At 36.1% G+C, this 13,299-nt stretch overlaps 1 protein-coding gene across 3 annotated transcripts; it reads right to left on the bottom strand.

Annotated features, from left to right (window-relative positions):
- Positions 1 to 1,744: 1,744 nt before the first annotated feature.
- Positions 1,745 to 13,299, bottom strand: LOC113116519 (protein lin-28 homolog A-like). 3 transcript variants are annotated; one of them, XM_026284727.1, is made up of 4 exons: positions 13,101 to 13,299; positions 11,894 to 12,081; positions 7,346 to 7,530; positions 1,745 to 4,044 (listed from the first exon to the last, which is right to left on the bottom strand). In XM_026284727.1, exons 1-4 carry the CDS (start codon positions 13,108 to 13,110, stop codon positions 3,834 to 3,836), a joined length of 594 nt encoding a protein of 197 aa, XP_026140512.1. In that variant the 5' UTR covers positions 13,111 to 13,299; the 3' UTR covers positions 1,745 to 3,833. The 3 variants fall into 3 exon arrangements, with proteins under 3 accessions (XP_026140512.1, XP_026140513.1, XP_026140511.1); XM_026284728.1 differs by having other exon boundaries at positions 11,894 to 12,069; positions 13,101 to 13,295; XM_026284726.1 differs by lacking the exon at positions 13,101 to 13,299 and adding an exon at positions 12,776 to 12,956 and having other exon boundaries at positions 11,894 to 12,069.

The raw sequence follows: 13,299 nt of genomic DNA, 5'->3' as shown, positions 1-13,299 counted from the left end.
CACAATAGCAAATTTTCTTTTTTTTTCAGTCTATCTGTCTTTTGGACCGACTTTTAACACAGTTTTGTAAATTTAAAGTGATTGATGAAAAACTGGGTAATGTGGAATGCAGTCTAAGCTGTTCAAATAAATAATAATAGCTGAAATCATTCTTAATTTTGATAATTAAAAATTTTATTTAAAAAAAAAAAAAACATTTTAAATGCTAAAATGTAAGTTTTATCATTTTCTAAAACTTTTGTCAAAATGTTAATTTTATTAAACAAAAAGTTCATAGTGTTGGTTTAAAATTGTAAACCTGTTGATATAATTTAAATGTGTTCATCTGTACTTTTTGAAAATTTCCAGCAGATTTTAACCATAGTAATGCAGACAACCATAATAATTTAAATCATATTAATCATGACAGAAAATATTCATACCATCTCTACATCTAACAAAATATTCAAGGGTTTCCTATTATACGAATTATAATTAAGATTATAAGAAAGATTATTAAGAAGATATTTCCTCTATTTCTGCTGTAATCATGACAAGGCTGCTTGTTTTCATTTTTACATCATTTTTATTATATTTCATTACATAGATTTTGAGAATTTAACAGAAGATTAAATAACTGCATGCTCTTAAAGTCATTTCAGAGGCCAACCTAAGTTGTTGAAACATCATATTGAAAAAAAAAAACCTGAACTGATAAATTATCCAGACCATCCAGACATGTAATGGTAATGTAGATGTGGGGGAGACGTTGTTAAAATAATAGCACAATGCATAAATATCAAAACGTCTTTAAACAAAATGTAATTTCACATTTTCTCATTTGATTTTGGGGAGAAATGTAACAATGTGCTTACTGTCAGAGGCTTGCATTTGTCCACTAAGGGTCATTGCTCATATATATATATAAATATATATATATATATATATATATATATATATATATATATATATATATATATATATATATATATATATATATATATACCGTTTTCATATACCATAGCTTCTGCAAAAGGGAGGGGTGAGCGGGGGACTGAGCCATTTCGCAACTTCACCGCTAGACGCCGCTAAAAATTACACAGTGCACCTTTAAATGCTTTGCTCATGCCTTGAATCATATTTAAATCAGAGGGGTTGATGAGAGCCGACAGTATTTTCTCCAGGACACTTTCAGGTCCAATTTGTGGTATAACAAATTACTCCAACCTGCCAGTATTGCAGAAAACGGTGTTAACTTTATAAAACTGTCAACATATTATCTATGGTTATGACATGCTTTGAGAGGGCTCGCCGTGGTATCTTTACAAAAGTGTAGCGCTGTCTCTGACTGCAGAAACAGAGTAGCGTTGCTGAGGGTCCAATCATAACCATAGCCCCTTATTACCTTTTTTAGGAACCCAAAATTCGTTCATTGGCCAGACTGACCAGCGCCCACCCACCAACGCCTGAATTCTAGCCAATCAGGTAAGCCTCCTGGGCGGAACGTCACGTTCCATAATTGATATTCATGAGTTGATGATGCGCTAGACTTGAATTCATACATTTACCATCAAGTTGGCAATATATACGCACTTGCGATTTTTTTTTAGTTTTATATATATAAGATTATTATGAAGATTGTAGGTACTAAGAAAAACGATTTGTTTATTTCTATAACTTTAAAAGATTATTAATTTTCATGGCAGTTTAAGGACTGGAAATTTACCCATTAATAAAATGTAGAAAGAAGTCGTCATAGCCTGTCTTTTTCTTATATCCCACTAAATTTATTAGATGACAAAACCATTGCAAAACCTCACATTACATTCAAATGTTCAAAAAGTGATTTCCAAGCTCAACAGGATAGTCAAAAACATCATGAACATGAACACATCTAAATGGTGCGAAACCTTGTATGATTCCTTCTTTATTAAATACAACAAAACATGAACTTAAATATTATTGCATAAAGGAATCGATTAGATATCGGAAATGTTTCCAGTTTATGTAAGAGGCAACCACAACATATCTAGATAGGATATACATTCCTGTTTGATCCACACATATCAAAAAGTCAATTATTAGAATGATTATAATGGTATGAAAGTATAATAAAAGAATACAATTCGTGTCACAAATCGTGTCTTCCTCACACTCCTTGAGATCTGACATTCCTGAGTTCAGTCATGATTCAACACTGAAGTTAAAGGCATTTATAGGTCAAATAGCGACTGAAAAATAAAGCATAAATCTGTAAGACGAGGCAGAGAGCAGTGCAGACTTCAACACAGACAGAGAGAAATCACAATGATCCAGGATGTAACGAAATCATTGCAATAAAACACAAACACACACAAATCAAATCATCAATGTCAACCGATTCGTGGCACATTACGGCTGAGGTATTTTAGGAAATAATTCTGAGATACTTGAGCCTGAGTCTCTTTTACATTGTGGAGAAGATGCAGAACACGTTGCTATAAATAAATACTATGAGTAAATGCTAATACAAGGTTTTCATAAGCAGTATGTATATATATATATATATATATATATATGTATATATATTAAATATGTCAAGTCTTTCAGCTCTCCTGTAAAATGGGAGTAAAAGGCTGTTAAATACATTCCAATCAATACAGGCAGCTAGAGAAAGGAGCCAATGTCTTCACCATCGACGTAGGAATGGGCCACATTTGTTCAAAAGAATAACTTATTTCTCTCTATCTTGCTCCAAGAAACCCCTGAGACCAATTGTCAAAGACAAATAACAAAATATATTGCTAGCAGACACACAGATCAGCAGCATTTAAGACAAGATAGCAAACACCAAGCCGAGATTTGACTGTAGACTGAAGTTTAGAGATAAAAGTGTGATTGATTATGTACTTTCATGTCTAATAGATTGAGTTATTGTTTGAAGATAACCGCAGATCACTAATGACAGATTTGGACACGTGTAAAATGAGCCGCTGGCTGAGAGAACCAGGTTTAACATTCATTTGGTCCCTAGTGATCAGGAGAGTCTAGAGCAAAACTGGCAGTTGCCAAATCCCCAAGTCAAACCCACCCTAAAACACTACCAAAACATTTTCATAAAAGCATCACGAAATACAACAAACATTCAAATGCATCGATCAGACAGTAATCTGTAAGAATAAGAGTATATTCAACTCTAGACAAGCTGTAGACAGTAGAGAAAACACTTTTAAAAATCACCTAGGGGCCATTTACACGATGAGGTTTTCAACTAAAAATGGAAAACAATTTATGCGTTTTGGCCATTCATTAAAATAAGGACTGAAAATGGACATTTTTGTAAAACGATATCATTGTTGTGTCTGTGTAAACTACAAAAACGTGATTTTTTTTGTAATTTTTTTTAGAAATTTTATAACATGTTTTCGATCTGTAGGAATGCGTGAGAATGTAAGAATGCATGTGTGCATAGTGTTTCTTTACAAAGTATATATAATACAGCATTTTCAGTCTTTTATCTAGATTAGTGTAACCGGGGATCATTTCGACTACGTTTGAATTCACAACTTTAAAAAAAAAAAAAAAAAAAACGCAAAGGAAAACATTTCCCGTTTTTAGTCCATCATTGTCGTGTAAACGTCCCCTTAGTGAGATATGAGATAACTACTTCTGTACACCAAACATTGTACTGAAATTCCTGAGAGCAGCTCTATTCCTGAGAGTTAAACCAATAAAAAAAGTTACATTCTTCTCATCTGTTGCTTCTATAGACCTGAGGGAGTTCCAACAGCAGCATTAGCATTTTTTTTCATTTTTTTTTTTCAGTATAGTGATATGATTGGTTTTCAAGCGTGGTCCCACCGTCCTCTGCTGTCTCAGTCGGTGGGTGGTGGGGAATGACTGTGCTCCGCTTTCTCTTCTTTGACACCACTAGACTTTTCCTGAGACCCCGGAGATGACTGCTGGGTTTTGGCGGGGCAGTTGGCGACCATGTGCGCGACACTTTGGCAGAAATGGCATCTTTTGGGTTGGGGAGGCAACTTGCACTCTTTGGCATGGTGGTCCAGACCACCACAATTATAACACCTGCGGGACAATTATAATAAGAAGTTTTCTTAATCACCACTATGAACAAAATCACTTAAGTGTCTTACAGTAAGGTTTAACTCAAATCCTGTTAAAATCCTGGATTTATAAAACTCTGACTTTTAGAATAGTTTTGGGAATATAAAATAGTGATTAAGGGGCAGTTTTCACGACAACGTTTTCAGCCAGAAACAGCTGAAAACTTTGACCTTTACACGACAACAGCGTTTTGGGGACTGAAAATGCATATTTTTAACACTTTATAACAGAAAAACTAAGACTTCTTATGTAAAATGCATATATCTGTCACTCAGTTGTCATCTCCCAATAATGTCTTAGTAAGATGATATTTCTATGACTAGTATTATGATCAAAGTTTTATGCAATGCAGTGATGACTGAGAGATGAACAAATACATTTTCCTCAAAAGCCTGATGATGATCATATTTGAGAATCGCATTTGAACATGATTGTTCTAAAAAAAATTTGTATAGACAATCAGGTAATTCCAGTAAGTTTCCATCTTGTATTAAATAGGACCTGTGGGCTTTATAGGGTTAATGTTTGCCATCAGTGTGAGCAAATGTTCCAATTAAAATAAACTTTCCTTTCTTTTTATCTAACCAATTGTATTTTGCACCAGGTTTTCCTGAATGTCCATTCATGCCCAGGCTGTTAGAGTGAACACAGTTATTTAAGGAGGGCCATGTGCGGAGCTCCCAGGGGCATATGGGTGCCTGGTATGGGGCAGTGGCTGCTGCATTGATGTCCACTCAGCTGAGGTCATGTGGGTGACCGCAGGGCACGGGGGACTTTTGAGGGACACTATAGTGGCTTCTTCTGGTTTATAGACACTGACCCAAGGCCTTCGTCACACAGCACAGACGGACAGCAGGCCAAGCAGGCAGAAGGCAATGATGGCCTTTGTTTGAAAAAAGCTGCAGCAGCAACCTATGAACTGTGACCTCTTGCCATCCTAACCCCCAAACACCCCACCCAGTCCCTAAACACATGCAGTTTCCATGGCAACCCTGACCCCTGACCTCTCTCGGGCACCTTCATCTGTTATCAATTAAATACACTGCAGCGTTTTTTCCTCTGCATTCTGCACTCCCTTGTGAAAAAAAGGAGTGTGTTTAATTGTACTGAATGTGCACTTGTAGTGTTCTTCAAGTTTTAAATGTTTTTTTCAAAAGCTTGCAGATAACATTAAAGAAATAAAAAGACACTTAAGTTTTCTTAAAATGATACATTTTCTTATTCATTAACATCACGTGTCGTCACTTTTTAACAAGTGCACTTCGTAATAAAATCAAATTGAAAGTTTTACTTTGTGTACATTATGTTTTAATAAACTGTTGTCATGCTTTAAAGAAGTACACTTATTTTTATGTGTTGATTCACATACTAAAGCACATGTAGGGATTTATTTGATGTTATATTTAAAATGAATACTTTTTAAATGTGTTGAAATGCAACTTCATCATTATAAATGTGTAATTACAAATAAAGTTAAATACATGAAATACATGTTTCAATATAATTTTTTTACACTAATTGCATGTAATATAAGTTTCAACTAAAATGTATGGTCATTTAATTTTATATAGCATGCTATTAAGTGCCTAAACATTATATAGTTTCTTAAGTGCATTCTTTTAAAGTACGTATTCCATTCCTGTAATAATCAGTGTTTTTTAAAAGATTGCAACAGTGTACTTCTTTTTCACAAAGACTGCTTCTGTAAAACATTGAAGCTCAATGCAGAGCGTCCACTCAACTGAATGAATAACCATGATGGACAGATGTGGTTTTCTTAAAGGGCTAACATGCTCCAGGGATGTATCGAACGCAAGCCTGGCGAGACCCTTTGAGGATACAACGATCTGATACTGTCAACAGAGTGTCTTTCACAGTGATCAGAACGGACGGACTGATGGGCCACATGATACGCCTCTAACTTCCAATCGCACGGAGAGCTGAGAAAGGTTAGTTTTGGTACCAAAAAATTGCATAAAATAAACTCAACAGAACATTCTCTAATCAAATGTACCATAATTCTGGCATAATGTTTTACTCTTTACAAATCTAATCTAAAACTGCATCCTTGCAGTTAATATTTAAAGTGACTTTTGGATGTTAACACGGAGTCCTCTTTCTAAACAACAGCCGATTGGGGGATATCCATCAGGTATAAATGCATCAGTGACCAGGCGTTTTAAACAGTTATTGATCCGGGTCACATCGACAGTCCACGCAGCCCTAACCCAGGTCAGAGGAGGGGGAAGGGAGGAACTGGTGAAAGGGTAGAGGTGACCAAACCACATTTTTGAAGAGTGAGGGTTTCAAGCTCCCCCTGTGGGCTGATAAAACATACAGCTTATAGCGCTACACACTGATGCTGAAGAAAGGCCCACCAAAAGTCTTAAACTGCATTCTGCCACCTCTAGCTAAATTAATGAACTCCAAATTACAAATATCAGTTTGACAGTTTCAAATGGACATTAAACTCAAGGTGTGTTTTAGTAATTAAGTTGTTACACTCTCAGAAAAAAATTTACAATAGCTATCACTGGGTTGCTACCATTTAATTATATGCACCATTTTGGTAATAGTATGTACACTTAACGATATGTAGCCTTTAGGGTTGTGGGTTCGATTCCCAGGGAACACGTTAGGTAAAAAATGTTAGCCTGAACGCACTCTAAGTCACTTTGGATAAAAGTGTCTGCTAAATGCAAACATTTAATTTAATTTAACCTTACAAAAGGTACAGCCCCAGTGACATTTCTAATAAATATTTGAAGTTCAGAATTTAGTTTTACAATTAAAGATTCCATGTCAAATTTAGACAATAGAGGACCCCTAGTTGCTCTATGATGTCATAATAAACTATATACATTTTTTATTTAGCATGAATATGACATGGAACAGGGTTGACCAGCCAAACAAGGCATTCCAATGGCACAAAACCTAAAATAAATCTGCTGGATTTTTGTTGATAAGTTAAGAAAGATCCTGGAGTTTTAGTAATGAAGAGGAAACTAGCCTTTTGCCAATTGCCCCAGTCGTAAAAATACTAAATGATATATTTTGAAATGACATTGATGGGTTCAATGAAGAAAGTTTTACATCCAAAGAAACTTTCCATTGTACAAATGGCTCTTAATAGTGGAAAAGTGTCCTTCTGATTATTCAAATGTTCTTCTCTGATCACTGAAAGGTCGACTGGGGAACCCAAAATGGTTCTTCTACGACATCAGTGTGAAAACAAAGAGTGTATAGCTGTGAGATGACTCACCTGTCTCCTTTGGCCCGCCGTTTCTGGACACTCTTCCCTTTGGGTCTCCTCTCACTGCCCAGACAGTGAGCTCCTCCAGGACCCGTCACCCGCAGAGACTCGAGACCCTTGGAGGACTTCTTGAAGGTGAATTCAACAGCCTCACCTTCCTTCAGACTGCGGAAACCCTCCATGTGCAGTTTACTCTGATAGAGGCAGACAAGGACAGAAAAACATTGTCAGTAAGGCCACTAGACAGATTCCAAATTCATATAGGAACATGCACAAGGCAAGAAACTTCAGTTGGGTTTGAAATATAAAACTTCATTGTGGTATGGTCTCATCAGTGTTTGTGTTGCTGTAGAACAGGTCCCAGAGGATCACAGCATTAAAGCAATGTGTGGATTATTGTGATGTTTTTATCAGCTGTTTGGACTCATTCTGACGGCACCCATTCACTGCAGAGGATCTATTGCTGAGACAGTGATACAATTCAACATTTTTCCAAATCTGTTCATCGAAATCTCGGATGGCCTGAGGAGTAGTACATTCGCAGCAAATTTTCTTTTTTGGCTAAACTACTCCTTTAACTAGCTGAGTATGTGATGATGTATGTTCTTACGGGATATGAAAGAGAAAGCGAGTGATTTATGTGTGAAAAACCCAGGCCTTACCATCCCCCGACCCAGGTTACAGCATTCCTGATTCACACACACACACACACACACACACACATCCCCCACATCACACACAGGTCTCTTAATCCCCCACACTGAACACTGGGAAGATGCTGTGGGGTCCAGAAAAATTCTTCACATGGTTGCTTGGCTTTAGTGTATCCTGAGGGTGAACATTTTCCCCTGTGAAGAATTAGCTCCCGAAGCAGAGTGTAAATGAGCACCTGAACTAATTAGTTAAAGGAATAGTTCACCTATCATTTACTCACACTCTTGCCGCAAAATGCCTTTCTTTTCTATGAACAATAACACAAGGAATTATTAAAGTCAGCCTCAACTGAAAATCTTGTCTGATCATCAACTGTTTTCTATTTAGATTCATGTTATTGTTCATATTGTGATCGATTCATCCATGCATGCTTTTTTTTATTTCTTTTTTTATATTCATCTGTCATGGGTTTGATTGCTTGGAAATGCATGTAGTGCTTAAAATGTACTGTATACCTTTAATGCAATATAAGTCGCTTTGGATAGAAATGTATGCTGAATACATAAATGTAAAAGTATATAATTAGTTAATGAGAAAAGTAGCTAATTACGTTTTTTTTTTTTTTTTTTTTTTTATCAGAAAGTCAGATATTTCTATTTATTTGCTCATCAGGTTCACAAAACTGGTCTGAATGATTTCCTCACAAAATCGAGTTGAGTTTATCACACAAGGCTATCATGTGGCCTGGAAAGATTAGCATGTACTCGTTTATGTTCTTTTTTATATTTTGTAAGCCTCAGTCCATATTTATTGTCATTGCATTCATTGAATAGTGAGACTAGCATAGTCCTCAGAAAATTCACCTTTTGTGTTCAACAAAAAAAAGATAATCATATGTTTGGAGCAGGATGAGTTGGGTAAATGACAGTTTTTACTTTTGGATAAAATGGTTAACACACAACATTTCTATCTCCCTCCTCCAGTTGTAAGTAGCCTACAGTTATGCAAACATACCATTTTCTTTACTATAATGCAGAAAATATGATGTAGGCTACATCTGTATTAGGTGTTGTAATTGAACTGATGTTGTATATTAGTTAGAGTTTATGCAGCAAAAAGCTTATTGTCAACATTCTGATGTAAACTGAAAATGAAGGAGAAATCTTTATTATCCCACTACTCCTGAATGTTTTATATATGATTTAAAGAAATAAGACCAATGTATCAAGTACACTCTCTGTGGATCATCAGGTGTGGGTTTGGCCTCAGAAGACTAGTATGACAGATCTTCTCACTGAAGTGATGTAAAAGGCCCCGCAGGAGCCGAAGAGGATCTGTAGTTGTGTATGTTTTGTGGAAACATCCTTGGTTACAACTATGTTGTGGCAGATGCAGTGTTCCCTTTTAAGTACTTCCATTGTGTGTCGGTCAAAGTGACCGTTAACCCATTTCCCTAGACACGTGTGACCCCCCACAACCCCCAACTTCCCTTCCTCCCACCGATGTCCCCCTGATGCTCCGAGGCATGTTTTAAAGCTCTCCCTACAGTAAAACCCCTATGAAGTGAGCAAGTTCACAGGATCTGTACTGTATGGACATGCATGATCCTTTTGTGACAGTCACACAGGTGATGGAGAAATCTCAAGCAAGCAGGTTGTGACATAATAGGAAGCAAAAGACCACAAAGAAAGAAAGGATCTGTCATGCTCTTTTCCTTTTGTCTGCTCTCACAAAGAGCAGCAGAGTTAATGTTGTGTAGCTGAGGCCCGCTGTCACGACCGAACGTGTGTGCAGCACGTGGATCATTAATGAATGTATATGCCTGGACAATATCCAACTATTTTGACAGAACTGATCACTCCCCATTGGGACGGTTCCTAACTTGTCAATGTAAATTAAATATATATATATATATATATATATATATATATATATATATATATATATATATATATTTTTTTTTTTTTTTTTTTTTTTGGGGGTGTTAATTGAGTTTAGTAATAATGTGTTAAATAAATGTTCATTTAACCTCAATTTTGCATATATGAACAATTATTAATTCCAAAAATAATGGTATTATAACAGCCATCTTACATTGGCTTTGGCTACGGAAAACCCCTATTGACCACTTTACAAACTCTTTAGTTTGTTCAGTGCTCACTGACAGACCAACAACTGCACCAAAAATGTACTTCATGCCCAGTACTACTCTACTCTATGTGCCAAACTATAGTACATGGAGCAAAAAAAAAGGTGCAACATCCTTATATTTATTTGTTACCCCTCCATCCTAGTACATCCCTGCATCTTTTTCAATCCTATCCCATTATCATTTATAGCACAATTGTTTATACACTTATTTATTTGGCTACAATTTTTTTTTTTTTTTTTTTTGTGTCTGTGTGTTGGTGTCTCTGTGTACTGGAAGCTTATGTCACTAAAACAAATTCCTTGTATGCGCAAACATACTTGGCAATAAAGCTCTTTCTGATTCTGATTCTGATTCTGATGGAGTTGCAATTTTAGTAGGTTTCTGAGACACAAATGGCCACCCAGTTGGTCACCTCAACAAAAACCAGCTCCTAAATGCTGCTTCAATAGCATTTACGTATCTTGCTAATGACTTTATGACAGGAAACGAGATTAAAGGCATCTTCCTTGAAGGTGCAAGGGTTGACAGGCCAGACTAATGTTTAAAGACATGACACTTACATGGAATTAAGAGGTAAAGGGGAGAACTACTAACCACACCAGAGATTGACTTGTGTTTGGACATTCATGAAAAATTGTTTCAGCCATTTAAGAGCTAACTAAGCAATTTTTGCTTTAAGACGTGGGCTTTCCAAATGGGAAAGGGGTAAATGCAAATAAAAGTTGGAACCATCATCCATCATTCAATTGTTTTTTGAATAAGTTTTGATAAAACGCCTGAACTGAGGTCTGTGGTGTGCTTCGGTGTTAATGTATGACTTTTTAAAGACCTTTTAAAGCTCAAATTTCAAGGAATAAATTGAAATACATCAATTTATAAACACCTTAAAATTTGACAAAAAACAACTTCCTATGGATAATGATTAGTCAAAAAAAAAAAAGTTATCAAAAGTTTTACAGTTATCAAGCAGCAAAAAAAACAAACAAAAAAAAATTACATTCTTTCTTTATGTATTTGTCTTGATGTCTAAAGATGATTTAATTGGTATACATTTAGAACAACAAATGTCCACCAACAGACTTTTATTTAAAACAACTTAATTCAAAGGAAAATAAGTTTCCATATACGAAGTTACAGATATATATATTTTTTCAATTTCCATTTGAAAACAAGAAAAAAATATGAAGGAGGATATTAACTTCATCAATGCATGCAACATTGCCAGGACTTTATCAATTTAAGATTTGCTGCTCTGATGTATTTAAAGTCTTCATTTGTGGAAGTGTGAATTCAAACTTTTAAAGACCTTTTTAAAACCTGCAGAAACCCTCAAGCTCAAGATGTTTTCTGTGTATATATTACTATTGTTATTTATAATTTATTGTATATTCTCTCTTTTCATGTGTGTCTGCACTTTGTTTATATTTTCTGTATAGCCTGTATAAGCTCCTAACACAAATTCCTTTGTGTGTGTGTGTGTGTGTTAACAGAGCAATAAAGCTCTTTCTGATTCTGATTTTTTATTCTATGAAATAAAATACATCCTTATAAAATGACTCTTAACAGCTACATAGGACTACATATTCATTGTGTTTATAATCTAGCTATTTAGGTTGTGTTTATTTGTTATGATTAATAATAAAAAAAAAATTGTGTGTAAGAATCTTTTGTTGGTCACAGAGCTTGTTTTCCTGCAATGATCCAAAATCATATTTTTCTCGAAATGACTTGATATTCAACACTACACATACCTGATGAACAAACACGTCGACTGGAGTTTCTAAAGGCACACCATCTCTTGTGCTCATGGACAGGAATCCGAAACCCATGCGAACATTGAACCACTTGCACACACCCACGCCGTGGTAGGACTGGGGGTCTTCCTCCGCCGCCTGCCCCTCCTCCTCCTCTGCTTTCGTACAGCCTCCTGCAAAACCATCTACATTTACCATCATTGGTTTTACAAGAGAAAATAGTATGCATGCAGGCATGTATTCAAAGGTGAAATTTAAAAATTCGAATGTAACAGAAACATACATTCGAAACTTGAATTTTAAAATATTTGCCGCCAAACATGTTTTAAATTATTTACACAATAAATCCGCGCCAACGTTTCAGTTTAACTTTATTTCAATGTTTTAAATAGAATAAATATCTGGCTAGTCGTCTCTTGCAGTTTTGTAGCAAACAATTAGCCTACAATTAAAACGGTTTTAATACACATTTATAATTAAAGCGTTTTAGCCTGTATTGAAGCTTGGAAAGCAATGTAACAGAGTATTTACCACACTCTCCATGTGTTTGCAGTATTGTTTAAATTATTATTTTTTTAATTGAAAAAAGAGGCAACCAATTCACCTAAACGTAACACGGCTACGAAATGCCTTGATATTGTGTTGATACATTCTTTAACTTATTATTATGTTTTTTTAAAACAGTACACAAAATTTTAATATTCGTTTTTTCCCTCCAACAAATAAATATCAGAACATAACGCAAAGCTGGGAATAGCCTTATTAATAGGCTTTAAAAAAATCAATTAATTTAACTTGTCTCAATGGCAACCCGTGCAAAGTGATTGAGACTTTTCCAGATCCCGTCGCAGAACACACTCGTACTTTCTGCTGCTTCACCTTGATAGTCCTGGTGTAAAACTGAGCCCATGTTGAGCTGAATGAAATCATACCCTTCTGCGACCAGCGAGGGCCTAAAACCTTCCTCAAGTCTCATGAAAACACCCTCACAACAGAGTCCTCGGAGGAACGCGAGTAAAACAAAGAGGAACTCCACGAAACCCTCACTAACACGCGCACACGAGGGAGTGGGGGTCAGACACGGAGAAGAAGAAACCTGAAGACAATGCGTGGACCCCAACCCCCGCGTCTCCTGAACAAGCAACACCTTGATGTGGGCTACCTTCAGGAAGAGGACCAGAACTTCCAAAAACAATTGACATACCCTCTGCCATGGGTTCCTCTCTTCGCCTGCTCTATGCTCTTCTCCTGCTGCCCAGTGTGGGGTGTTTGTGTTAAATCTGGGTTCTCCAGGTGATCTCTCTGTGTTTCGGTGGCTGCTCTGAACTGATGATGATTCTCACGCTCGACCCCCTCTCTCTCACTGTTTCGGTCAAGTCCACGTGATTCCCAGTCACTCTCCC

The sequence above is a fragment of the Carassius auratus genome, chromosome 16 (assembly GCF_003368295.1).
Source record: "Carassius auratus strain Wakin chromosome 16, ASM336829v1, whole genome shotgun sequence".
Classification (NCBI taxonomy): domain Eukaryota; kingdom Metazoa; phylum Chordata; class Actinopteri; order Cypriniformes; family Cyprinidae; genus Carassius; species Carassius auratus.
The sequence above is the reverse complement of the archived record's forward strand: the minus strand, read 5'-3'. Positions and strand labels throughout refer to the sequence as shown.